Below are 27,964 nucleotides of genomic sequence, written 5' to 3'. Positions count from 1 at the left end.
AAGGCCAGTCTCTATTGCTTTTGAAAGTCTGTATAAATATGGCCAGAATAGATCTCTTGAGAATATAAAATGTGGCTGCTATTGAACACCCTCTATTGTGACTCTCAATAACTAGCTAACAGATATCATACGGTGATTAGGCTCTCATAGGATGTCCGGGCTTTTAACCCATTTAACACAAACACAGTTCGGTTCTTACGAAAAGGTGCGAATAAAGTAAAAAGATAAATTGAGAGAGACAAACGATGCTAAAAATCATTTACAGTTTGGTTGGTAGTTTTTCTGTGCAACACGATGAAGGTGCTTGCTCGAGAGTCCAATAGAGTAAAAATTGGAGGCCTAGAGAAACCCCCATGACTTCTAAAGAACAGAGAGCATAAGTTCAACACTAAACTTAAGAGAAGATCAAAACTGCTACGTAAACAAAACCTCATTTAGTCAAAAATACAAAAAATGAAAGGATCAGTATTCTTTCATGTTTTCTTCTCCATCTCACATAAATTGTTCCTAAGAGTTTCCTCCCTTCCCACATCTGCTCCTATCTTCAATTAATACAAGTTTCGCTTTTTTTGGTTTTATAAAAAAAAAAAACTCACAGTGGGCATGGAGGTACGTCAAGGGTGACTCCTGCTTGAATCTGACCCCACCCAATGAGCCGCCAATGCTTCTCAACTCTTCTGCTGAGGGCTACTTTCTCTCCCTGACTTGTGCACACTGGTGAGGTTAGTTGCAGCTTAGCAAGATCATTCCTCACGGCAATAACACGTGCCCCAGAGGACATGGAACCGATGTTAAGCATCAGAATCTCTCCCTTCGTCAGTTTGGATACTTTCCCTTGCTTCTCCGCCCCCTTGGTCCTTACTCCAATAAGCCGCCTGAGCAGAAAGAAGTTGACCTGAATAAAAAGGTCATACGAGTCTCTGTTATTCTGTGATACATGGTCAACGGATTATGCAAACACAAGCTATCTTGTGAAAAGAAAGCTAAGTACATTCTTTTAAAATTGAGTTTTAAATGCCATAATAAAGCAAAATGTAGCTTTACCTCAAGCTCCACAAATACATCAGGAAGGGATCCAACCTCCCCGAGGACCTGCCCCACCAGCTTATCAGCACGAGTGAGAGTAGGATCCATGGTAGTCCCTACCCCAATGAGACCTCCTGGAACAGCAAACTGCAGCTCATTCTGCTCTGCATACAACGACACTATTCTTGAATAAATTGGTGTGCACTTGATATTGCCACTCTCATCTTTGACAACAATACCAGGACGAACTTCAACATTCTGATTCACCTTCAGCACACCCTACAGAAATATCACAGCCTACATATTATCATCAACAATCATGCACTCAAAATGTATCAATACACATGTGTAATGCGGTGTGTGTACAGAAGTATGTGCATGCCGGTAAAGAGTAATGGGACAATAACATACTCTAAGGATGCTTCCGCCAGCGACACCACCCTTTATCTCATCCACCTCAGATCCAGGCTTATTCACATCAAAGGACCGGATAACTATCATATTTGGTGCGGACGTGAAGTCCCTCACAGGAATGGGAATTTTTTTCACAAGGTATTCACAGACAACATCAATGTTATATTTCAATTGCGCAGAAATTGGTACTACTGGTGCTCCATCAGCAATTGTGCCCTGTGTGGTAAAATGCAAGAGAAAGATACAACTTTTGCAGGTTACACAAGAGAATCATGAAATCACAAGATACGGAGCACTTGGCTTTAATTCTGAAGACCAACCTGGATAAACTTCTGGATTGATTCATGTTGGTTGATGGCCACACTTTCTTGAATAAGATCAATTTTGTTTTGCAGAATTATAATATGTTGCAGACGCATAATCTCAATAGCAGCAAGATGCTCAGAAGTTTGAGGTTGGGGACAACTTTCGTTACTAGCAATCAGTAGCAATGCTCCATCCATGATAGCAGCACCATTAAGCATCGTAGCCATAAGAATATCATGACCCTATCACATAAACAAAAAATAACACATAATGAAGGGAAATAACATATACAAAAAATTAAAAGCGTCATCCCTAAATCTTAATCACCATCCAATCACTACTAGCAAACAAATATGAAGCTTCATTTTTTTTTCTTTTTCTTTTCAGAATCATATACCTAAACAGGCATGTAAGAAGTAAATAAGATTGACGGCCTAAATGCAGGATTAAAAATATTCCTGCAAACATACCAGTTCAATCAAAATGTAGTGTAACACCTTTAACATTTTGGTCCTTTTCTTTGGAAGGCAATCATATTGCAACTCTGCACTTATGTTCTTTAGGTATCAATCCTACAACCTGATAGAAAAGGGTCTCACACTGATAACCAGGATAATATCTCAATCAAATCATAACATCCTGGACTGCAATTCTAATGCAATAGCGGTCTTATTCTTCAATGTTACCAAAGAAAAAGAGTCTAGTTCTTTAAGCTTATCACTTAAAGAACAAAAGGAAGTAAAGTCCAGGCTCAACTGAGTTATATTATACTTCTGTTTTTATAGGAAATGATAGTTTAAAAACCGTATAATAGCAGTGATTTACAACCCAATCCAGTTCAGGAAGAAAACCTACTAGGTGATTCCTTGCCAAGCAGCTTGGCTTTTCAAAATCTGAAATTTTCAGATGTATGCTGCACAACCAATAAACTGTTTTTTCATAAAAGAAAAAAAATTTCAGATACAACAAGATTTACAACATTCCTACTTAGTATATGTCAGTACACAACATAGTGAACAACCAACACATGAAGATACTTTTCATTTTATAAATTTTACATAATTTTAGACAAAATTTTACATAATATTTGACAAATTGTGTATTCTTAACACCACATTAGTGTATTTTTAAGTGCCTAAGCAGATCAAATTTATTTCTTATTTGAATGGAACCACCCACAGAAAGTATATAAAACTTCAACATCATTAGCTTGTCAAATTATTGCTAATGACAACCATATTTTTACATTATAGCAAATTGTTTTGGTTTCTCTACACGATAGATTTGTGATTATATCTACTCCTGTCCACATAAAACACAAGTAATATAGCTTATATTCGATTAGTTTTTGTATGTACTGTAAGTGTTAACACTCTTTACTTTCCTTGACCTTCTGACTAACAGAAGCGTTCTAGATTTGTATCAGAAGGTAAAATTTTCAAAATCTACAGATGTCCTCGAGATTTAGACTTCCAATTCTCCGTCACAATTTCTTTTTGAATTTTTTATTGTTCACAGTGCTGTATGTGTATTAAAGACAACAACTCAAATATAAGATTGTAGAAATTCAACTCACAATTGGCTACACACCAATATATATATACAATGGAAGTTTCTGAAAAAAATAAATGTACTTTAACAACTTTTTAACAAATATTTATTAATAAATATCTCTCCATACTATTTCAAGTTCAACCAATGCATCAACAGGTCAAACTGGTTGAACCAGAACAGGTGGCCGAACATATCAGGTTTTTTTATGATAGCATATTTTAGGCTACCATACCTGATAAAAGAGAGTATGAAGCTAGAGATCCGAGGAGACTGTCAAGCCATATTTTATAACAGTATATCAACAAACCCTGCATCTGTTGAAGGCAAGCTACTTGGTCTGGTCTCACCTAATCTTTTTGACTTCCAAAATTTTCTATTTAGGACAATGTCTCTTAATTAAATTTATTATGATGGCTGATTACTGTGTATGACTGAAACAACTTCCCACCTTTCACCATAATTTTATAACTTCTAACCAGAAGAAAAGATTAAAAATATGACAATATTGAGTAGGAGAGACAGAAAACACAAGACCAAGATCCCATCACTGTCTAATTATTATGATACAAAGTAGTTTTTGCATGTCCAGCTGCTATTGTCAACACAAGACCAGGATCACATGCCTATCTCGTTATTATGATACAGTAAGAGTAGCTTTTGTATGTCCAGTTGCCATTGTCAACTCATCAACTATGATAGAGGTCCAGCATTCCTACTTTGAAAGTGTCTCATTGAAGAAAATTGTGGAAGAAAATTGTGGAGCAGATTTTTCTTAAATCAGCACTGCAGTTAACCAGTAATTTCTTTTTTCTAGTTAATAAGTAAATCTATAAATGGAGATTGACAAGTGCTTGAGGGTCTCACCGGGCAATCAACAAAGGAAACATGCCTCAAAAGCTTCATCCTTGCATTCTCAAATCCAGGAACATCACAAAGTGGACTATCTTCTTTACCACTTCCATATGCCCTGCAAAAACATTTTACTTTCTCATGAAATTCTATACTATGAGAAAAAAGAATTTGGAACCTATAATAAAATATATATCTATATATATATATATATATGCACAAAGGAATCATCAGAAGAGCCTCAAGATCACAAAACATGTAGCATGCTTGAAAGCAACCACCATACTTGTAACACATAGGTCGAGGGCATCTTTCATCTTCACATTTATATATTTTTGCATTAGCATATCCTAGCTTGATGGTAATATTTCGCTCCAGCTCATTCTTGAAACGAACTGTCTGCCAAAAGAAAATATCACATCACAACGGATCATCTTAAAATTTCAAATTTTCAAAACTCTCTGTATCATTATCACAGAAACTTTAAAAAATTACGTCTGCAAAAGAGAAATTACCTGAACACCAGAAATTGCTTTTACAACAGTTGATTTCCCATGGGCCACGTGACCAATGGTGCCTGCATCAAATGTCAGAATAAGATTGTGTTTCTTATTCGCATAATTCAGGTTTGAGCAAACTTTTTTTATGCAAGTTTCAGCAAACTAATCAATCCAAATTTTTATTTATTATTTTCATGAATAACAACAAATATGATGTTCAAAAAAAAAAAAAAAAAAGCTATTTCTAGAAATAGAAATATGCTATTTAAGCTAATTGAAACCTTGTTAGACAATATAACCAATGTCCAAGTGAAACATGGAACCCATTTGGAAGATGAATTCAAGAAACAGAGAGCGGCTTGTAGGTTATCTTAGAACCAGCTTCCTACTAAGTGGAGTACATTAAGGAAAACTACATTCTCAAATTGATCCAAAAAGAATATTTGAAACATCAAAGACTAAATAGAGGAAGGAAAACGCTAGGTTCTCAAATTGGTCCAAAAAGAATATTTGAAACACCCAAAATTATATATTATTTAATATCAACCAAGGCTTTTATTTTTCTGTTTGGCGGATGACAAGAAATAAGTCGTTCTAGTTAATTCAATCCTTGTTAGAATAGTATCAAGGATGTCCAGGTAAAACATGAAATCCTTGGAAAGTAAATTTGTGAGAGAGAGCAGCTTGTGTGTTGTCTGACCTTATCCTGGTAACAGGCATAGCATAATAAGTAACAGCATACCATGTGAAGTATATTGAGGCAGATAAAAACTAGGTTATCAAATTAAATCAGTTCAAAAAGATAATCACAAAATTAGAAGAAAAATTCTGCTCATAAACATCGTATAGCAATTAAAAAATGATATTTAGATTCCCAAATGAACATAGGTACCTAAAATGTTTACCACTCTGTTCAAAAAAATCTGTTTACACTCAAATAAGTCTTAGGACAATTTAAGAAAACAGTCTAGCACAATTTAATTGATGACCAGCATCTGATTCATAGTGCCAACACCAGCATTTCCCAAAATCCAGTTAAAGAGTGACACAGAAAAAAGTAATAAACATTGACAAGCCTTGTGTTTCATCTATTTCCACAGGAAAGAAATCTGATAGATGAACAACCGGCGTTGCAGCATAGGAGTATACCATAATGAAGTGATGAAAGGAGAAATTACCAATGTTGATGGTAGCTTGGCGAGAAATAACCTCAGGAGACAGTGGATGTAACTTTGTCACATCAAGCTTACTCAGATCCTGTTCCATCAAACCTTTACGAGACATCTTGAAAACAGATTGAGGGCTCTTATATCCTAAACAGGAGGAGCAACAACATCCAAGTCAAAGAAAAGCAACAAATGATATCTTCTAACAATTGAAGGTGATAAGCTTAACATGCAAGTCCTCATTCAAAAAGAGAAGATTTATATGTAAAAAGAATAAAACTCGAGCACGACCCCTAAAAAACAAAATCTAGCATAACAGCATGCAAAAATCACAAGCATTGGAACCAAACCTAATTGTTGGTACACTTAAAATTGCATCAATAAAATTGTAAATCTTTATTTAAGACAGATAGCACCATACAGCATCAAAGTGTCCGAACTGTTAGGGTCAGCTACAAGAATTTTTTTTTCTCCATTTTAGATTCAACATATACCAGACAAACATTAAGTCAGCCTTTTTCAATTCCATCCACCGATAAATAGATTTTTTTTCTGGGGCACTACAATGTCTATGTCAAACACTTCGAGACCACTCCTGAACCCTCTGGTACCACCACACCTGTTGTATTTGAAGCAAAATTGAACACCACTTTCTATACAACAGTTAATCCTAGAATTTTCCAATAATTCCCTTTTGATACCTTTTCAGACATTGTACAGTGGCGTTCTACATGAAAGTCCCACAAATGTCATGCCAAACTGTTTGTCTGACGGGACAGAAAATACACTGCAGTTATTGAAATAATAGCCTCAACATTACAGGACAGTTTTTTTTGTCAGAACTTGCGGATTTAGCTCTTGACAAATCACCATATTAGCATTTGGAGAAGTGTTGATTTCACAACAAGTGCTTTCTAACAAATGCAAAATGAAAAACAGCACAGCCAAAATAAAGACAACCCAGTATCTCCAAAGCAGACCAAAATGTCCAGAATCTTTCACTTCCGTGCCTTTCTGTACCTAGTTGGTCAGAAATTCTGGTTTTAAATATTAATCAACAACTAGTATCAGAAAACATCGCCAGATATATCGAAAAAAAGAAAGACTTATTTATCTTTAAATGCTATTAAAGAAGGAATATCAACACGGAAGAAGAAAATAGAGAACCGAGCACCGAGTGAACAGGAAGTAAAAACAATCGAACTTACTTGAATTTATAGCCTAGGGTTTCGAGATTGCTCGAGCTTTTTCAGGAGAAGAAAATGCGACGCAATTAGAACGTAGTTGCCAGCCGATGGGTTTTCTTCCGGGTTTTGGGAGCGATGAGATTCACTCCAGACTCGCCTGGACAACGTTACCGTCCCCAACTGCCGCACTCTTGCTTAGGGCGAAGCTCAAATGGCTCTCAAGATCTGCGGTTGCGATTTCCACAGTTTTCACGCAGATTCCTCATCGAGGAATTTATACACTCCACAAACACTTCTTTGAAAATTAAAAATAATAATAAATAATGAAAATGAAATGAGAAATTAGAAGGGAGATAATACTAAATTTGAAATAACGGTTTATTTAAAATTAATTTTTTTATTAACACATAAATAGGTTAATGTGATGTGCCCAATCATCCCCCTCCATGTATATTTATAATAATAAGAAGGCACCAAAATCAAAGATAAATTACATCAGGCCACTATACTTCAATTGGATATCCACCATGGGTATGTGGTTCGGTTAAGTGAGCAACTAGATCCTTGGTAATAAGGAATCACTTGATAGACTGTGACCAAGACAGATAATTTGACAAACCCTCGAGAGGGATGTTAGTATTTTCAAAAAATCAGAATTTCTAAACATATTGTTTGAAACTTCTTCGACCATGACTCATGCAATAGTAGTCGACGACGTGCTTCAAAATAGCAAGGATGATTGGTCAGAGCATACAAAGTATGATCAATAATCCAAATGGTAGTATGTTTTTTTTTTTTTGCTTTTGTCGCTTCTATCTTGAAAACTCAATATTTTTCTACTCCTAACGCAGACCGAGTTGATTTATTGGAAGTCTTGATCCCAAACTTTGACCTCAAAAGCCAATTGTTGAATTTTTGAAAAAAATAAATACTTCACTAACTTGTTATAATTTGAGTACAATGAACCTCTATTTTATTATAGAGAAAACAAGTATAATCAAATTATAATTAAACTACCCTTATCAGTAGAAACTAAAAGATAAGTAGTAGAACAATTGAACAATTAAATATAAATAGAATATTAGCATAACTAAAACACCTTTAATTCATACTCTTTTGTGAGAGCTTCTCCTATGGGACTCCTGTAAGACTCCACCATATTAATTTTGGTTTTGTGATAGTCATGTAAGGCTCTTCCATATATGTTATTCAACACTCCCCCTCAAACTGGAGTTTTTAACTTCAACTTGCAATGAAAAAGATTATTAGTTTTTAATCTTCATTGGCTAAATTTTTTTCATAGATGTTAAATCTTCATCGTTTGTTTTCCCTCCTTATTGAATATATTTTGTCACATAAAAAATACTAAAATGTGTGGAACAAAATACCTATTTCTTGTACTTTTTTTACTTCTACCCCTCAAACTGGGAATAAAAAGAACATAACGACCCATGTAAGAGAAGAAAATCACTCCTAGTCGTACAGTAAAACTCCATACACTAGTCAAAATGGTCATAGTCTGAAACACACCCCTCTCGATTTTAAAGGCAGAACAACGGCCCAACTTTAGCACTTAACAAAAACACTATTCACTTTTTAAGGGTAGGTCAAACACAAATTACATTTTGATTGAAGAATAAAAGACTTGACTCAGGCTATATGTTGGGCACGCTCCTATACCTTTTAAGTGGTGGGTTTAGGCGTTGATTTGTAGTGATAAAACCACGATAAAATAAATTAAAGAAGTACTAAAGGAAAACAATTTTAATCGGAAGAAGGTGACTATTTAAAACTCATACTTCCAAACGAATCTATAATACGACTTTAAAAAAAAAAAACTAGGGGAGACTATAACAAAAAAACTTAATAAATTTGACTAAGTAAAAATTTTATTTTTTGGAGACCACAATTTTTGGAGGTGAGGATGCGTAAGATACACAACCAAGTAACAAAAACACAAAACTTGAAAACAACATAAAAAAAGGAAATTTTTGCATACCTTGAACAGACACATCATGGAGTGATTAATTATGACCAAAACTCTTTGATTTGAAGAGATATTTTGCTAAAAAACTAGAATTATAAGAAAAAAAGAAACTCAATTTACGCCAATGCATGGAGAGATAATAAGAAGGAAAATAGAAAAAATAAGAGACTTTTGACATAACTGATCTTTATTACTTTTGATTTCAATATCTCCCACGATATAGATCAAAATCACAAACCGTTTGTTTCTTAAGAAACTAAACTCAAATAGTTTTAATTTGATACCAAGTTTAATATAAAAACTTAGTTCTTGAATCTAGTATGACCTCTTTATTTTCTTTATTTTGCAGCTTATTGGTTGCTATGTCCAAATCGAATAACTCCACACACACACACACACACACACACACACACATATATATATATATATATCAGATTGACATGAATTTTTCTCCTTATGAAACTAGACTTCGATAAATTTCATTAAAGTATAATATTTATTCATAAATATATTTATTTTTAAATAAATTATCCAATAGATTTTAGACTTTGTAATCTGGTCGAAATGAGTGTTATTTCTTCTTTGGCCAACTTGACCATTGACCTTTCCGATATTGATAGCTCCCTCCAAAAAACTGAGATTGAGAATTAGTTTAATCAGTAAGAAGATAAACTAATAGATCTATCTTTTGACATATAATTCTCCATATAAAGTCTTGTTCTTAATGGCATAAAATGCCTCACAAGTTAAAGTTTTCTATTGCTGCTCAAACCTCTCTTATAATCTGACATTTGTTGCTTCAAATATCGATTTCTCTTTATAGAAAATTATGATTGCCAAACTTCGTTTTGCCTTGGAAATTAGACTCTATGATCTTTTCATCAATATATAGTTTAAATATATGAGAAGTTAAGTACGGAGGTGCAAACGCCAAGAAAACAACGGGTACTGAGTCAGGAAAAAGAAAAAAATATATAATACAAACCTAAATTATTGGAGATGATAAAAAAAAGGATAACATTATCTCAGTGTGGGTTGACCGAGTCAACTCACAAAACCCACTCCAATACCATGTTGAATTTATGAAAAAGATAAATACTTCACTAACTTGTTGTAATTTGAGTACAATGAATTTCTATTTATAATAAAAAAAATTAGTAAAATCCAATTACACTTGAACTACCCTTATCTCAGTTACACCCAAATTTAAACACTAAAAGATAAGTCATAAAATAACTAAATAAATAACAACTAAACATATTAATTATGGCTCTGTGAGATTTTTTACTGCGAGAGTTATGTAAAACTCTTGCATACATGCTTTTCAATACCAACCACAAAAAAAACCCCAAAAATTCCAACCCTATCCTTGCCCCATTTTCCTTTCCTTCAACCACGTTTGACCTATAATTTTGCTTTGTCTAGTAGCCCTGCCTTGTCCCCTGCCCCATTGCTACCTCATCCACACCTTGTCCCCTATATCCCCGTCCCATCCCTGCTTTGTGCTATCAGTTGAGTTTGAGGAAATCCATCCCTAACCTAAAACATGGTGGCTTGTTTTTTCCACCATGGCCTTCACCCATAAGGTGAAATCCGAACTCCTTCTGGACAATTTTTCTGGGTTAGATTTCATGTGAAACCCAACCCAGTGCCCACCCCTATACATACTAAATCCATATTTTAGGCTTTTAAAACTTATTGAAACACATCAAAATATTACTTGAGTGTTGTTATCATAATTTTATTTATTATTTATGCATTGTAGAATGAGTAAAAAGACTATTCATGTCATTTTATAATTTATATACTTATTAGAAACCATATGTATAAGCTATGTGAAAAGGGTATTTTTTTATTTTAAATTAAAAAATTAGATACTTTATAATTCTTAGTACATTTTTATTTAATTTATATTCACAATAAAAAAATATTCATTAAACTATGTTATCATAAATTTATTTATTACATGCTTATTTGTATAATGAACTATAAGTAATAAGAATGTTTTTTTAGTTTTATAATAAAAATATAATAAAAATACAAATTTTTTTAATCACATAATTTCCCATGGGTAAATAGGTCAATGAGTAAATAAATTTTGTAAATATAATATATAAATCATAAAAATATATAAAATAACATAAAATATAAAAATATAAAATATTAATTAAGCATATAATTTATTTATTATTAAAATTACACATAAAGGGATTTAGATTAAAAATTTGGGATCAATTTGCTTTGTTTAAACAGCGATTTAAATGGTTAAGAGTTTTGTTTACTTATTCTTAATTTGATAAACGATGAAGGGTATAAATAAAATAAAGCTAAATATTTAATTATGTTAATGACATCAAGCATTCATATTAATTAAAATTAATTATTAATAAAATAAATTATTTATAAAATTAATATTTTATTAAAGTAAAAATATCATTTAGTAGAGGGAGAGTCAAATTTAAATCCCTTGGTTGTTTATATAACACTAGTGATATAACTCCCATCAGACATCGTGGGCTGCATCTGGATACGGCCTCCCGTATCGGGCCAGCACTTTGATATCTCAAATAATTCTTTCAGCCGAGGGAACTATTGTACAGACAGAAACAGCGCCGAAATCACCCTTTTATCTTCTCTGTTCTCCCCCTAAATGTATATCACCAAAGTTATTCACAGAGGATTCCCCATCTGATCCACAGGGGTTTAGCCTGGTTTCTTCTTCCATCTGCTTTCAAATAGGTACTTGTACCGATTTCACTTTTTTTTTTTTTTTATGTATCTTTTCAGTAAGTCGGAGAGTGTTAGGTTTTATTATCACCGGAAGCGCATTTAGGTTCCGAGTTTTAACGAGTTTTGCCCTTTCTTTGCTCATCGGAATTGCGATAATCGAAACGCGAATTATCGTTTCTAAGAATCCTATTGAGGGAGTAAACAAAAAGCTGGCAAGATGAGGATTATGATAAAGGGTGGTGTTTGGAAAAACACCGAAGATGAAATCCTTAAAGCAGCTGTGATGAAATATGGGAAGAATCAATGGGCTCGAATCTCTTCCCTTCTCGTAAGAAAATCTGCAAAACAGTGTAAGGCTAGGTGGTATGAGTGGCTAGACCCGTCCATTAAGAAGGTAAATCTTTACTTGATTGCTTTGACTCTATTTTTTTTTTTTTTGTCCTTTAAATATTTATTCTGCAAACATCATGTTGGAGACTGATGAGTGATTCATTTAATTAGACTGAGTGGACTAGGGAAGAGGATGAGAAGCTGCTTCATCTTGCCAAACTCATGCCCACCCAGTGGAGAACTATTGCGCCAATTGTTGGTAGGACACCATCCCAATGCCTTGAGCGTTATGAGAAACTGCTTGATGCTGCCTGTGTCAAGGACGAGAACTATGAACCTAGTGATGACCCACGGAAATTGCGACCTGGAGAGATTGACCCAAACCCTGAATCTAAACCTGCTCGTCCAGATCCTGTTGATATGGATGAAGATGAGAAAGAAATGCTTTCTGAAGCTCGGGCCCGCTTAGCAAATACCAGGGGCAAGAAAGCAAAGAGGAAAGCCAGGGAGAAGCAGCTTGAAGAGGCAAGAAGACTGGCCTCTTTACAAAAACGCAGAGAACTGAAGGCAGCTGGCATTGACACCAGACAAAGAAAGAGGAAAAGGAGGGGGATTGACTATAATGCAGAGATACCCTTTGAGAAAAGGCCTCCACCTGGTTTTTATGATACTGCAGATGAAGAGAGGCCTGTAGAGCAGCCCAAGTTCCCAACTACCATTGAAGAACTGGAAGGGAAAAGGAGAGTTGATGTTGAAGCACAACTGAGGAAACAAGACATTGCAAAGAATAAAATTGCTCAGAGGCAGGATGCACCTTCAGCAATTCTTCAAACTAACAAACTTAATGATCCTGAAGCAGTGAGGAAGAGATCAAAATTGATGCTTCCGGCTCCACAGATTTCTGATCATGAACTGGAGGAAATTGCAAAAATTGGTTATGCTAGCGATATTGTTGGTAATGGGGAGCTTGCTGAAGGAAGTGTAGCCACTAGTGCTCTCCTAGCAAATTATGCTCAGACCCCACGTCTAGGGATGACACCATTGCGCACGCCTCAGAGAACTCCTAGTGGGAAGGGAGATGCTATCATGATGGAAGCCGAGAATCTTGCAAGATTGAGGGAGTCACAGACGCCTTTATTGGGAGGTGAAAATCCTGAGTTGCACCCATCTGATTTCTCCGGTGTTACTCCTAAGAAGAGGGAGATCCAGACACCAAACCCTATTGCTACTCCTGGTCCTACAGGTCTTACTCCTAGAATCGGAATGACACCATCACGGGATGTTATTTATGGGATGATACCAAAGGGAACCCCAATTCGAGATGAGCTGCACATTAATGAAGATATGGACATGCATGATAGCGCTAAGCTGGAACTTCGAAGACAGGCTGAGTGGCAAAGAAACCTGCGAGCTGGTTTTTCTAGTATTCCTCAGCCTAAAAATGAGTATCAGGTTGTTGTTCATCCAGTTCCTGAGGAGAGTGAGGAGATAGAGGAGAAGATTGAAGAAGACATGAGTGATAAGTTTGCTAGAGAGAAGGCAGAAGAAGAAGCACGACAGCAGGCTCTTCTTAGAAAGAGATCAAAAGTGCTTCAGAGAGAGCTACCTAGGCCTCCTGCTGCTTCTGTTGAACTTATCAGGAATTTGGTGATTAGAAGTGACGGTGACAAGAGTTCTTTTGTCCCTCCAACCCCCATTGAGCAGGCAGATGAAACGATAAGAAAGGAGCTTCTAGTTTTACTAGAGCATGATAATGCTAAATATCCACTAGAAGGAGAAAAGGAGAAGAAGAAAGGAGGAAAACGAGCCGGAAGTGGAAAATCTGCTATGTCTATTCCTGAAATTGAAGATTTTGAAGAAGAAGTACTGAAAGAGGTATGTGAATTAGTTTTTTTTTTCTCTAAAAAAAAGTCATATGAATTTCCTTTCTACTTTACCTTCATTCTGAATAATACAGTTGAGCATATTTACTTAGAAAAAATGTGAAACATCTCCATATGAATTATACATTACCAAAAGGAATTTCATTTCTACTTTAAGGTCCAAGATGATATATAGTTTGTTCATATATTTCTGAAAAACTTAATCCTTTTCTTGACTTCATGCTTATTGAACATGTTTATTGATCTCTGTCATTATGGCCTTCAGTCCAACTTATCCTAGATTTAGCTACATGAATCTTTTGTCCACAAATTGATCTATCATTAATGAGAACTACTTTGAGAACGTTTTTAGCTCTTTCTTCACAACTCCAAGAACCTATATCAGTTTTGCATTTTAGGTCTTGCAGGTTCAATACAGAAATTAATAGAACCTTTTTTCTTTATCACAATTGCAGTTAAAGATTTTTACATTTCCAGATACTTATTAGTGATAGGATGTTGAAAATCTATATGGAAGATGAATATACTGAAACATCTTGTGGAATTCTAATTAGGAAATGCAGACCGCCAGATCACATCAAATTTTTTCTAGTTAAAATTCTGATTATACGGATTTGGTCTTTGGCTATGTTTTATTTGTAACCACTATGTATATTTCTTTTCAAGTATTCAAAATAAAAGCTGGAATATGTTTGTTCTTATTTTCTCAAATAGGCATGACTGTTCGATTGCTGCTGTTGCCGTTATAGAGCCAGTGATCCATAAGGATGAAGCTAATTATTACCACATGGATCCCCAATACGTATTTTTATTTTATACTATTTTGTCTAGGGATTTTATTGGTTTTCATTTTCTAACTTCCTTGCTTATGTATGTTACATATCTCCTTGTATCTTGTTGCAATTCCTGGTCTACATTACTCGGGGTTTAGTGTATTTAAAATTGCATGGCTGTAATATTTTTACTGGAATTTTGTGGCTGGAAAGCAGTTTTCTAGAATAAATATTTCTTGAATAAAGAATTTCATAGTTAATGTGATTTTAGGAATCGCTAGTCTTTTTTTTTTTTTATAAAATAGATTAGTAGTCATAATTCGTTTGTTAACTGTAATTGCTGAAGAAGTATTCATTTTGGACATTTTGATTTTTAGTAGAAAAATAATAATAATTTTAATTATGTAGAATTTTTAAAGAACATCTTTTGCTATACAAAGCCTTTTCAAAAACAGATTTGTATGACAAAGATAAAAGATACCTTAGTGATGTGTCACAAGATATTTTAATCATTTGATGTATAAAAATTAAGATGAAATGATATTTTGGCCGTTTTAGACAGAGAACAAAAATTTGATTGGAAGGGCATTTTCGTTTTGTCATATCAATGAAAATATGGGGTATTCTTCAGTGCTATAAAACTGAACATGGCCATTGATCTAGCGAGGTGATCAGGTCTGTTTGAATTTGGGCCAATTGGGTTTAACCACTTCTTGACCCCAAAGATGATGTCAGACCTTTTAAAAATATAAATATTTGATCAGTGAAGGGCCATCTCCCCTGATCTCCAGGAGGGAGGGAGCATTCCTGCCCCTCCCCTTAGGTTTGCCAGAGGGGGATGGGCCTCCACTCCCCCCTATGCTATGCAGAAGAAAGAGGCAGGGGGAGGATGGGACAGACCCTCTTTTTGGTGCTGTGGGAGGAGCATCCTCCACTCTTCCTAGTGGCACCGAAAGAGAGGGTTGGGGGGGCAATCCCGCTCCCCAGGTTTTTTGTGTGGGGAGAAGTCTTCTGTGAGACAAACAATCTGGTTGACTGGGCTTGGTCAGCTGGTTGAATAGCCAAACACAGCTTTGGTCAATCAGGTTTTGTAACACCGTTATTCTTGTAATTTTGTAAGATACATATGAAATTAGTTGAGATATTTTCATTATTTTATATATTTATTAAGAAAATAACAAGAGGATATTTTTATCCTTTTATGATAAGGAAGAAAGTAGTTCTAACAGTTAATTTTTTATCATTATTAATAACAAAGAAAGTGAGATGTAAAGGTTTTTTCCATGGTATGTATGGGGAAATATGTGATAAGTCTCTTTCTGTTGTTCGATATGGCATGTATGCTGTGTATTTGTCATTTCATGTGAAAAGAATGAAAAATTTTGTGAGGAAATACTACGTGACGATAAGTATTCTCCCCTTTCTAGAATTCTATTTCCATTCTTGGAGATTGAAAATTGACTTCCAGAACTGCAGGAAAAGTTGGTGCTCAATGAACATTAGTTCCTCTTACAGCAATTCTAATTCCTGACCAATTTCAAACATACCAACCCTTCATAGTGGTTGATTCTGTATTTGAGTTCGATAGCCACCTTAAGGTGGGGTTTCTACTAGTATTCCTTCTTCATTCTTTTCAAGTCATTTTTCACCTTAAGGTTGGATTTCTACTAGTATTTTTTCATTTCCATTCACGTGATACTGAATCATGTCCTAATTTTTTGTCTTGGTGAGCTTCCTTGAGTTTTTGGTCACTTTCATCCATGTAAATTTTACTGTTTTATAGAGGACAGCCTTCGACTGAATGCTGTCAAAAACGTTCTAAGCAGTCTTCTCAATCTTCACTGAGTGCCTCCTAGCTGTTCTCTAACAGATTCAGTCTGCTATTTTTCTTGTGTATACTTCTTCACTGTCCACCACCCTGTTCCTTATGGTTGGTGTATCAGTTCTTTCTGAATAATTTTGCCATAAATTAGACAACTTCATTGCCATTAATGCATAGCCTGGATCCACGTTTCTAAGTTTCTAGTCAAACTAATTGTATATTTAATCTGCTAAGACTTTTCTTTCATGTTCTTATTATCGTTTAATATAAAAATCTTATCCATTACTCTGTCCGTGTACTATATACAGCACATTCCTGTGGATGCAAAGCTTTACTGATCCACTATTCAAGAAAATAAAATTTCAATCCTATCTCACCCCCTCTGTCTAAAGCATTCCTGGTGGTAGCTGTTGACTAACAAAAAAGAACCAAAAATAGGAGATTTAGAGATCTGCTAACACTGTCTAAGAATATAGTGACATCTTTAATCTAATGACACAAGTAACTAAAATACACCTGTATTCTTGCCTGGAAATGGAACTCTTGAATGTCATTCCGCTTGGGTGTTTTGAAGGCCACTTTTGAAGAATCACTTTTGAGTTGGATTCTACATTGATGGTAGCAGAGGATTGTACTAGATTATGCCATCTGAATGTGTTTAAACATTTGATGCCACTTTTTTTATGGATACTGAGAAGATGGACATGGAAGGTGGAAAGTGCTGAAGAGAGGGAAGAAAGAGTACACAGAAACGTAGAGGAGGTTATTCTATAAGTTTTTTTTTTTAAAAAGAGTTGAGGAAGTGTTCCTAGTTGCTTGTCCCTGCATAACGAGGGTGGTCAGGGGGACAATCTGAGCAAAAGAAAAGAAAAAATTTCCCTTTAGGGAAATTCACAACAAGTCTCCTCTATGAGCAGCCCCTCTGTAGCAAGAGAGTACTATGTTTTTGTGTGAGGGAGGGATATGAAGCCATCTGACAACAAGAGTATGAGTAATATCTTTTATCTCCTCCAAAGATGGAGGTGCCAAGGGGATCATGATTATGGTACACCAGCAAATGACAACAATCCTATCACCCTCCCTCTAAAGAGGGAGGGATATGAAGCCATTTGACAACAAGAGTATGAGTAATATCTTTTATCTCCTCCAAAGATGGAGGTGCCAAGCGGATCATGATTATGGTACACCAGCAAATGACAACAATCCTATCACCCTCCCTCTAAAGAGGGCTACTGAAAGAATTCTGGAATACTGTAAACATGGAAAAGAGCATTGATTTCTGTCTTTAGATGGTCAACATTACGAAGAGGGCCTGAGTAAGTGAGAAGGTGCTCGCCATCTTGGTCAGAGACAATCCTTTGGCACCAGGATTATCTTAAAACTATAGTTGGAGTTTATCTAGAGGGAACAACAAGACAAGACCTAGCTGGGATCTCAATTAATATAAGCAATAATGTGCCAGCTCTACAAATGTTGACGTTGGTGAACACCTCAAATTCAGAAAGAAGCCCAAGCCAAGCAATGAGTACGTTGAGTGTTCCTCATAACCCTGCCAACTAATTTATGTGTCCTGAAGAGGGTTCAATGGTTTCTTTCTGCTGAAAGGCTTCATGGGACAGTAACGAACATAAAGTGGCATAGAATCCATCACATTCTCTGAAGAGGGAGAAAAGACAATTGTGACAATGGGGCAAAAGCAAATAAAAAAGCTACTGATTATAGAATCCCCAACCTCGAAGGAGAAAGAGAATGGCACTGCCAAGTGGTTGTATTAATTTTCAACTCCACAAAACTTGCAAGGGTTGCTATTGTGATGGTTCTCCGGCGTCCAGGGTTATCCATAGTAAAAAATCTGCTTATTGCAGTATGCCAATTGAAGGAGTGCATTTTGTTTTCAGGAAGTGAGCAAGATGATTAGAAGGAAGTAGGTTTTTCTAGAAAGCAGCGAAATGAACATTATTATGCTTCCACTTTGAAGATTTTGTCATCCAAAGAGGCTGACTTCCTTATGCAATGCTGGCGTCAAGACCTGATAGATGAGAATGTCGTCCTTCCTCTGGCTTTTTTGAAAATAGTTTGAGTTTTATTGCAGTAAGCAGAATCAGTATAAGTTAAAGAATTTAATGGATTACATGGAAGGGACCTACAGGGAGCAAGATGCTCATTAGCTGGTGAGTCTGAAGGACTATTAGCCCATCTTGGTGTATGCTTCCACTGTACTGTCCATGATGAGGATATAACAAATATTTTATCAAATATGTAACTAAGCCTCCAAGGAGGATCAGACTTCTTGGACAACTAGCTTATGATATTCGCTTAATCCGCTTCCACAATGATTGGGCTTACAAGGTCTTGGGCAAACAATCTGATTCCATTCAGTAGAGGCTGGCTTTCAGATTAGTGATCTGATCAAGCGACACATTATCACAAAAACAAGTGCGCCTAGGTGAATTGGTGGATGGGAATATCAATGCCAAGGATGTTGGAGATAGCATGACCAATCTGCTTTTCAGCCATAACTAAAGCTAGGGTGTGTCCACAACCATGTTACATATTTGGAGGAGAGGGGTCACCTTGGCGTAATACATGGGATCACTTGAAGAAAACTACTAGCACCTCCATTGACCAAAACTAAGGAGAAAACAAAGGAAACAAAATTCATGATCAAAATATTAGAGCTGAACCCTTCTTTTCCATCAGAAAATCATGGAAATTCTAGCTCACCTGGTCCTATGCCTTTTTCATATTAAACTTGAAAACTGTCATTGAGATATTTGTCTAAATAATCAACGGGTTCATAATCAACAAGAACTAAGTCCAAATTTATCAACCTCTGATGAGGGTATTTTGACAAGGATGAATAATATAAGCTAAGGTGGGCACAACATTGTAGCTTTTACCTTTAAATCATTTTATGAGTGCTTGAGAATGAACTTATGGGACAAAAGTCAAACTTTGGCTCCTGTTAAATTGGCAGGAAAAGGCTCCTATTGAAATGACTTTGGAAATTTGGCTCATACAACATTTGCATGTGGAGGAAAATTATCAAAAGAAAATATAACTACTTAGATAATTCCTGTTCCCCCTTCCCATCCAATTTGGTTCAGACAATACTTGCATGTTGAGGAAAATTAAGGCAAGGAAATTATGTAAGGAGCCATCCTTGGGGGTAGTGTTGGTATTAGGCTTTGAGGAAGGGTTTGAGGTTGAGGATGATGGAGGTGTTGTATTAGGTGGTGGATTATCAGTCGTGGATGAATTGGAAGGGTAACGGGGATTTGGTGCCCTAAAAGACGAGGTTTTATCATCTTCTTCCACATATTGAGCTTTGGTGAAGGCTTCCAAGACAAAAGTAACGGTAAGCATCATAATTTCTTATAGATTGATAGTTACAACCCACCTACATATCATGAAACCGACTGATCTTGAGTTTCTCCCAACCTATTCCTTGTTTGCAATTTGTTGATTTCTTCAGTGTATTAGGAAACAATTTTGGTACCTTGTGTAAGTTTGTGATTTCTTTCGTTCAAGGGTTGGCGGTAGTTGAAGGACAGGAATTCTTCTCCCATTATCCTTTTTATCTCTTTCCATCAATCTCGGGCTCAAAAAATGATTTTAGTCGTATATTGTGGATTGACCACCATGCAACAGCTCATCCCCTCAACTATAGAACTGCTAAAGCAATCTGTTTATCAGGTAGGACCTCCTTGAACTTAAAATGATTTGTTCAACTGTAGTCACCCAATCAAGGTAATCTTCAGCATCATGGGTCCCATTAAATTCAAGGACCACAATTTTAATGCCACTCTCTCATCTGTTGTTGTATGTTGGTGGAGGATGATCTCGGAGGTGTCTTAGGTGTTGAGTTCATGGTCTTGCAACTGAGGCACATCCTTGGACTGGAGTTTCAATGAAATTTTCCCTTCCTTATAATCTCAAAGTCCTACATTACCAATTCCCATATTAGTAGCAGTACTTGTAGTGGCTTGTGAGAATTGTTTCTTGAGCTGCTCAAATTTGCTTTTGATGTTAGCTTTAAACTCCTTAAAATCAGATCTTAACATGGCTCCATGTTGATTTTTCAGGATCTAGGTTCTTGTCATTAGCCTTGATTAGACATTAACTCTGCTACCAAATAACGCCACCGAATCACAGAAATAAAGTTGATACAGAAGGCTTCTAGTAAATTTCCGATTTTCAAGTTCTAAGGGGAGAACTTGAATACTCAGGTACTGTTTTGTAACTAAAAGTAGCTAACACAAGAAAAAAAACATAGTAAGAAATTATTCTCAACAAAAGAATGAAGCAATAATGGTGCTTAGCAACTAATGAGAAAAAACTTGAATTAATCTTCAAAATTTATGAAAGTTACAACATATCTTCTTATTTACAGATTCTAAAACGACCATGTCCTTCTCAAAATAGGCTTATATCATTTTGGTAAACTTTTCCATGGACTAGAGTTCCTAATTACAATTGAACTGTGACTTACTAAAATTGAAAACTGCTTGCTGAAAAAGAATGCCACCAATTAACTATAATAGAACCTATGCGGGTCCGACTGGGTCTTGCTAACTCTACCGCTGCTGAAGTCTTTGCTCTCCTCCACGGTCTGAATATTTTCAAGGAACGACTCTTCGGACATTTACTCATTGAAGGGGACTCTAACGTCGTTATTAGCTAGGGATCGGGATCGGCTTCCCCCCCCTTGGCGCCATTGGCCTACCCTGCATTCCATTTCCGACATTGTATCCGCTATTTCATGCTCTTGGAATCATGTAATCCGTTCGGCAAATTCTTTTGCCCACAAATTAACTAAGTTTGGGACCTCCCTCCAAGCTCTCACTATTTGGGACGGTCCCCCTGATGTAATTTTCACCATTTAATACAATTTTCTGCACTATTTCAAAAACCAAACAACTAAAATAGAACCTACCAACAATGAACAGTTTAAAACTTTCCAAAATTGACTACTGATAAAGGAAAGTAATAACGGAACACTTTCCTGAATAAAACTCTCCTAGTTGGGACTTGTTAACAAACTATGTAATTAAGAAACGTGGAAACATGCTAACTTCCCCTATAAAGAAAGTACCAAAATACAGTATGGAATATTCTCCTAGATGGGACTTGTTAAAAAACTAGGAAATTAATAAATGTAGAAACATGCTAACTTCCCCTATAAAGAAAATACCAAAATACAGTACTTTCCTAAAACGTTAACTTTCCAAAAATAGAAACAGTTGCATTTTTATCTTCTTCTTTTCTTTTCTTCTTCCTTGTTTTACATATCTTCAATTTTTTTTTAGATGACTTTCTTCTTTCACATGTGAGCCATGCACGACATTATTGTGCCCACCCTGCAAGCCCGGTGGGTTTTCTGGCCCACTCTTTTTCCACCCTATATGGAATGGGATGACTTCCCCAATCCACCCTTTTCCACCTTCCCTATCACTAACTCTAAATTCTGTATAGGTTGATTTTACTTTCTTGAACTCATGCTTCTTTATTCTTTTTGCTATACTCCAGTAATAAATAAAAACGTTGATGTTTTATTGGATGTTTTATCTTTTCTAATGCTTGATGTTGCTTAGAATAATGTGGAAGATGCTTCTGTAGATTGCGTGTCATTGTTTAAGTTTATTTTTGTTTTATTTACTAATCTATCTTTTATGCTAATTAGATAAAAAAAGGGTTTAATTTGGTAAAGAATTCTGATTTTTTTATGTTGCACGTCCTCTTAATGTAATCCCACTGCTCAATCATTCTTTAGTGAAGATGTGCCGGTCTAGCTGCTTTTTTTAGCAAGATCTATTTGATAGCTGTTGAGACATGTAACTTCTGGAGTAAGATTAAAACGTGATTAAGATACTCTTTGATTGGGAGGTTGAAATCGTTTCATTGTGGTTGTTAGTGCACATAATGATGGGAACCACAAGTTTTCTACTGTAACAACTACTCTTGATAGCCAAATCTTGTACTATTAAAATCTTGAAGTTGCACTTGCCGATAATCTCCAACATTATATATTATGAAGCCAAATAGGTCAGGTATCTTAAATTGTGGCACCTAGCATCAGTAACTGCTGGCCTAATTTAGTACCTTCGTGCGCTTGAAAATAGTTTTACTTAGGTGACATTAGCTGTTGGGCGATGAATAATTCTTGTCTGCTTCCATTTATGTAACAGTTTCTTATTGTGAAGTCTCATTGCAGATATTTTGAAGTTTAATTGCTACCTTGTCTTTTGCAGGCTGACTCTTTGATCGTGGAAGAAATTAAATTCCTTCGTGTGGCAATGGGGCATGAAGATGGGTCTCTTGATGAATTTGTCAAAGCACGAGATGCTTGCCAGGAAGATCTTATGTACTTTCCTACTCGTAATTCATATGGTCTTGCAAGTGTTGCTAGCAACAGTGACAAACTTTCAGCCTTACAGAGTGTATTTGAGAATGTGAAGTGGAGAATGGATGAGGAGACAAAGAAGGCTCAACGGCTTGAACAGAAAGTCAAAGTTCTTACACATGGATTCCAGGTACCATGTCAAGAAGGCTGTTTGTGGTTTGTCTTTATTTTTTCATATACTTCCTCAAGTTCATGACTTAAGCCAATATTGATGAAGGAAATGAATTTCAAACCATATAAAAGACATAAATTTATTTTAGCAATACTTGCTTTTTTTTGGATGAACAGATGTGGTCCTTAAAGTTGTGGTCACAAATAGAAGACACTTACAAGCAAATGGACACAGCTGCGACAGAACTTGAATGCTTCCAAGCTCTGCAAAAACAAGAACAAGTGGCAGCTACATCTCGGATCAAGGTTTTGCTTCAGGAAGTTAACAAGCAGAAAGAGCTCGAGAGGAAATTGCAGCACCGGTATGGAATGCTAGAAGTTGAGAAGGAAAGGAGTCAAGCTTTTGTTGAAAAGTACAAACTCGAGATGGAAAGACAAGCTGAAATCGTAGCAAGGAATCGCTCCCTTGAAGTTGCAGTTGCTGCTGAAGAGAAACCTGACACCCTAAATAAGGAGGTGGACGTGGACAACTCCAGTGTTGCTCATGGACATACTGGTGCAGAGCATGGCGATACTGCACCTGATAACCTAAATAATACAGACTCAAGTGCAGCTTTTGTGGATGCTAATGTCACAAACCCTGTTAATGTAGAGGAAGCTGTTTTTAATGCTAGTGACAGTGGTTCTGGAAATAACTTTGATGCATCTAATACTGTCAATTCAGTGGCATTTCATGCAAATACAAGTGCTCCTTTTGTTGATGATACAGATAAGAGGAATGCCTGTACTGCATCTGATGCAGTCACTGAGGGAGAAAGGATGGTGAATGATTCTAGTGTAGAAAAACATCAGATGGCAGGTAAGGATGGAGATGTTCCAAAACCTGCTCCATCGGTGCCACTGGAAAATGATGAGATGAAATGTGATAGCAGTGATGGACAAAATGTACCAGTTGGAGGTCACTCTTATGTTACAGAAGGCCAGATCCCTGATAGTGGTGCATATCCAGTGAATGTTAGTGGCAGAGCTGCGAATGCCATGGATGGTGATGTCACAGAGGAATAGAAATGAGGTGGATATGGTTATGGTGATACTGAACTTGCAACGTTCTTTTGGTGGATCTACTGGTGTTTTCCGGATAAGTGAACTCCTGGACTTTGATGTTCTTCCATATTTTGGAGTTCTTGTGAATGAAATAGCCGAAGCGTGTTCTCGACAATTTGGACAAGAAACTTGCATTTGATGGTGGGAAGTAACTGTTATCTGCCACAGAGAGACCCCGCTTGGAAATCAGGGACATCAGAAGAGGTCTACAGTTTGCAATCCGCGTACTGTAAGCTTTATGAGGACTTGTGACGGTAAACTCTGGGTAATTTTGGAAGACATAGAATCACCCTTTGAACAATAGTTTAAGCATAAGCGTAATTTGTCAAATACAAGCCGTATTAGTTCCGTGCACGTTCCTGCAATACAACCAGGTCAGAGCAGTGGCGGCATTTACCTTGCTATTTATTTGAGAAAAGAAAATTTCATCGTTTTTGCACTTATTCACGACCAAAACATCAGATGGCGACTTCTGTCATCCTCGCTCTCTTAATTCAATGATCTGCCAGCGAATTCGCCAAAATTTTATGGGCAGCATTGGGAAAAAGATCTCCGCTGTTGTTGGCAGAGTTGAGAGGCGACTTCTGGGGGAGGTCCTGCGAGAAACTTTTTGGTGCTTTTTTAGACTTTTTTGATCGTATTAAAATCCAAGATGACCCCATCCATCATCAATCAAGATATTTCAAAATAGGGACAATCACCAAACGATCGCATCAGTCACCCTTTCTAATTTCTGCGCCTCGTGCAGCGCGAGACTGATTCCCGAAACACGTGTACGGTGAGCCATAGCCTTCGCTTCCACGAGATGACGTCCTAACGAATTCCTTTGGACCCCACCTTGAGACCATCCACTTGTGCTTCGTGTTTTATTTACCAAGTCAAGGCTAAGTCTTCCAACGAATAGACAAGACATGGGTGAGACACGGCCACCAAAAAATCCCAGGTCTAGGAACAATCACATAAAATTTGATCAACCCCCTTAGGAATATAGGAATAAGAGAGTCCCCCAAGCTCCATTAATTGAAGTTTTGGCGTTACAGTTGACATGTAATACATTCAGCTTGATACACTCTAAGAGGGAGGTAATTGCATAAATAAGAGAGTCCCCCAAGCTCCATTGATTGAATTGACTTTGTTCAAGAACTAGGACTCGTAGACCTCACGAGTATGGACAGATGACAGTGACGAATCTATGATTTGATTGGGATTTTCTTCTTGTAATTAAGAAAGGAAGGGTCAACACCTCCTCCTCGATGCGTCCCCTTCAAAGATTGTTACAGATGAAGTGAACCGAAAGATAAACACGAGGAAGAGCTTAGAGATTAAGCAAAGGGTAAAGACACATCTGAGGAAGAACTGTTCCCTTTCTGCTCTTAATTTTGCAGATTAATTTAACTTGCCCAGCTTTTGACCAACCTGCAAATCCATTTTCCTCTCACATACGACAAGAACAAAAAATAAAATTGCGTGAGAATCGGTGAAGTCGCTGCTGTGGAATCTTATCTTCCCCAATTGAAAAATAGACGAGCAGAATAACAAGGGAAATGTGCACGTTGAAAGGCTCCACTTCCTCTCAATACCCTAACCACCACTCATTCATTAAATTCCTTCACTTGTCTTAGCTTCAACAAACACATAAATTAAAGCTTCCTCGCTTAGCCTTGAAGCTGCCTCACTCTTTTTTCATTTCCCGATCTAATCAGTGATGATGGCTCCAAGGTTTCAGTCACCTAAATGTAAACTTTTTTCTTCATCAATGAAGTGATGGGTTGGATCCATATTAATCCCATGATTAGGGCTTAAGATGTGCTAATGATAAACTTTAGGGTTGATTGATGAATCTTAGTCTTGGTGGATCTAAGGAGGATGAGGAAAGAATATTAAATGGGAAAACTGGGCTTTGTTTGGTGAAGTAAATTACTGGTTCATCAACTTGAATTAAATGCTTTTTCAACGCTTAGAATACTACTATTTGAGTTACGTGAAATCATTTAAAATAGGATACAAAAGATTCATTCAGACCATGATTTCTTCCCCAAAGACATCCCGTCCAGATCTTAATTAGGGTTAGACTTCTAAACCAGTGATGGTTAAATTATTTTCTTAATGCCACATTCCTCCCATCATAACACATTTGCTTATGATTAAGGAGGTTGTCCGGGCTACTGATCACTCCTTTTTGGACCAGACCGGTTTCACTATTATTTTACCCATGGGTTTCTCTCGTCCAGATCCTCAGAAATATCCTTCAATTCCGGTAAAAAAAATCGATTTGACCCGGTTCACCAATGATTGAAAAAAAAGACTGTACTTGTAGTCTGCAGGACCGTACATGCATTATAAGTGTCTGTCGGGGGACACGTTGTAGGATCTTATTTGCTTGACAGTTATTAGACAGCGGTTCACAAAACGGACGGCCCAGATCAAATATCACTTGATATTTTAAAATCAAAATATTCTGTTTACGGTGGGCACCAGATCCATTTTGGTTGTCCGGAAAATAGTAATTAATATCTCATAAGGCGAATAAAAAACAAAGCAACCACTTTGCTTGAAACGGTTTTCAAAACAAACCCGTTTCAAGCAAGGGTAGTCTCGTAATTCGGAATAAAACAGTGGAATTTTAATATAGTAATAAATTAATATTATTTTAAAACATTTAAAAATAATTATAATACTTTTTATGCATGCCGAGATGTAATACTAAGGAATCCAATATATAGGCATGAAAAATAATTACGTTTAAATTAAATTAAAATTAAAATTTAATGATAAAATGATGTCATATACTTATATTGAATAATTGTCATAAGAGGAGTGTTGAACCTTGAACGTGATTTGAGTAACGTAATAGGATAGTTGGCTAGGGGTGACTTCCAACCGAGCCGGCTCGACCTCGGCTTGATTCGGTATAGGGATTATTAGTGTTTCATATTTTTTGTAAATATTATTCTAATTGGAAATTTTAATTAAAAAAATTATATAATTTTCTAAGTAAGATTTTCCTTCCAAGATGGGTTAAAAAATTGTATAAAAAAATTTTGAACAAGTATTTGACAGTTGATGCTGTAATACTTTTAGCACGAGATAATTTTCATAGCAATTTTGTGTTTGACATTTTATTTGATTAAAATTTTGTTGATAAGTATAGTAATATATTAGATTAATTATTAATTTTTATTTATTTCCCTCTAAGAGGCAATAAGAGGTCCATTTAATTTTCTTAAGAAAATTTTAAAATATTTCTTGTAACTTTCTAATAAGTCACTAATAATAATAGGATTTTATTTTGAAACTATGTATCATAATTTTTCCTAAAATATAAAATTTTAACTAGGGGCACTAAAGAGGCCATAGTAAATTTATAGCCAGATTCAAAATTACAAAATAAGCTAGACAACATATGGAGTAAAAAAGATTAATATTGGTGCATTCTAATCCATTATTGAAATTCAATCCTGAACCTCCTCTATCATTCTTTTTTTTTTAAATGTATGCATTATTTTATATATAATTTATTTGACATATATTTTATATAGAGTATTAAATATAGTTTAAGCTCGAACTCAGCTAAAACTCGAGCTCAAACTCGGTTAAAATTATTAGGCTCGAGTTCAATTACAATTTTAGGTTCGAGGCTAAGGTCGATCGAGCTCAAATTCAAAATATTTAAATCAACCTCGGCTTGAACAAAGTTCAGACTCAACTAGATTCAATGCCACCCTTATGCCCAATGTTAAGTAGAGGTCATTCTCAATTATATGTAAAATATATGTATAATTTTATATATAATTTATTTAATTTTTTTTTGAAAATTTT

At 35.9% G+C, this 27,964-nt stretch overlaps 2 protein-coding genes across 2 annotated transcripts; one reads left to right on the top strand and one right to left on the bottom strand.

The window, feature by feature from the left end:
• Positions 1-394: 394 nt before the first annotated feature.
• On the bottom strand, positions 395-7,235 carry LOC137956652 (eukaryotic translation initiation factor 2 subunit gamma-like). Its single transcript, XM_068804223.1, has 9 exons — positions 7,024-7,235; positions 5,828-5,962; positions 4,665-4,726; positions 4,436-4,548; positions 4,165-4,267; positions 1,761-1,988; positions 1,438-1,656; positions 1,045-1,305; positions 395-895 (listed from the first exon to the last, which is right to left on the bottom strand). The coding sequence occupies exons 2-9, from the start codon at positions 5,931-5,933 to the stop codon at positions 593-595; spliced, it is 1,395 nt and encodes a 464-aa protein (XP_068660324.1). The 5' UTR covers positions 5,934-5,962; positions 7,024-7,235; the 3' UTR covers positions 395-592.
• Positions 7,236-11,566: 4,331 nt separating this feature from the next.
• Positions 11,567-24,499, top strand: LOC137956170 (cell division cycle 5-like protein). Its single transcript, XM_068803542.1, has 5 exons — positions 11,567-11,728; positions 11,902-12,113; positions 12,221-13,924; positions 22,779-23,060; positions 23,219-24,499. The coding sequence occupies exons 2-5, from the start codon at positions 11,937-11,939 to the stop codon at positions 24,104-24,106; spliced, it is 3,051 nt and encodes a 1,016-aa protein (XP_068659643.1). The 5' UTR covers positions 11,567-11,728; positions 11,902-11,936; the 3' UTR covers positions 24,107-24,499.
• The last annotated feature ends 3,465 nt before the right edge of the window (positions 24,500-27,964 follow it).

The sequence above is a fragment of the Aristolochia californica genome, unplaced genomic scaffold (assembly GCF_029961685.1).
Source record: "Aristolochia californica isolate CCGP_79_NKW_82.1479 unplaced genomic scaffold, dmAriCali1.0.hap1 SCAF_2, whole genome shotgun sequence".
NCBI classification, from domain to species: domain Eukaryota; kingdom Viridiplantae; phylum Streptophyta; class Magnoliopsida; order Piperales; family Aristolochiaceae; genus Aristolochia; species Aristolochia californica.
Note: the sequence above shows the minus strand (reverse complement) of the source record. Positions and strands in the feature narration are given on the sequence as shown.

Bases quoted from the DNA above. Each gene is read 5' to 3' on its own strand.
- LOC137956170 (XM_068803542.1), top strand. From the start codon at position 11,937: ATGAGGATTATGATAAAGGGTGGTGTTTGGAAAAACACCGAAGATGAA. The intron at 12,114-12,220 runs GTAAATCTTTAC...TCATTTAATTAG, and splicing joins TAGACCCGTCCATTAAGAAG to ACTGAGTGGACTAGGGAAGA. The intron at 23,061-23,218 runs GTACCATGTCAA...TTGGATGAACAG, and splicing joins TTCTTACACATGGATTCCAG to ATGTGGTCCTTAAAGTTGTG.
- LOC137956652 (XM_068804223.1), bottom strand. From the start codon at position 5,933: ATGTCTCGTAAAGGTTTGATGGAACAGGATCTGAGTAAGCTTGATGTG. The intron at 4,549-4,664 runs GTAATTTCTCTT...TTCTTTTGGCAG, and splicing joins AAGCAATTTCTGGTGTTCAG to ACAGTTCGTTTCAAGAATGA. The intron at 1,989-4,164 runs GTGAGACCCTCA...TTTATGTGATAG, and splicing joins TTTCCTTTGTTGATTGCCCG to GGTCATGATATTCTTATGGC.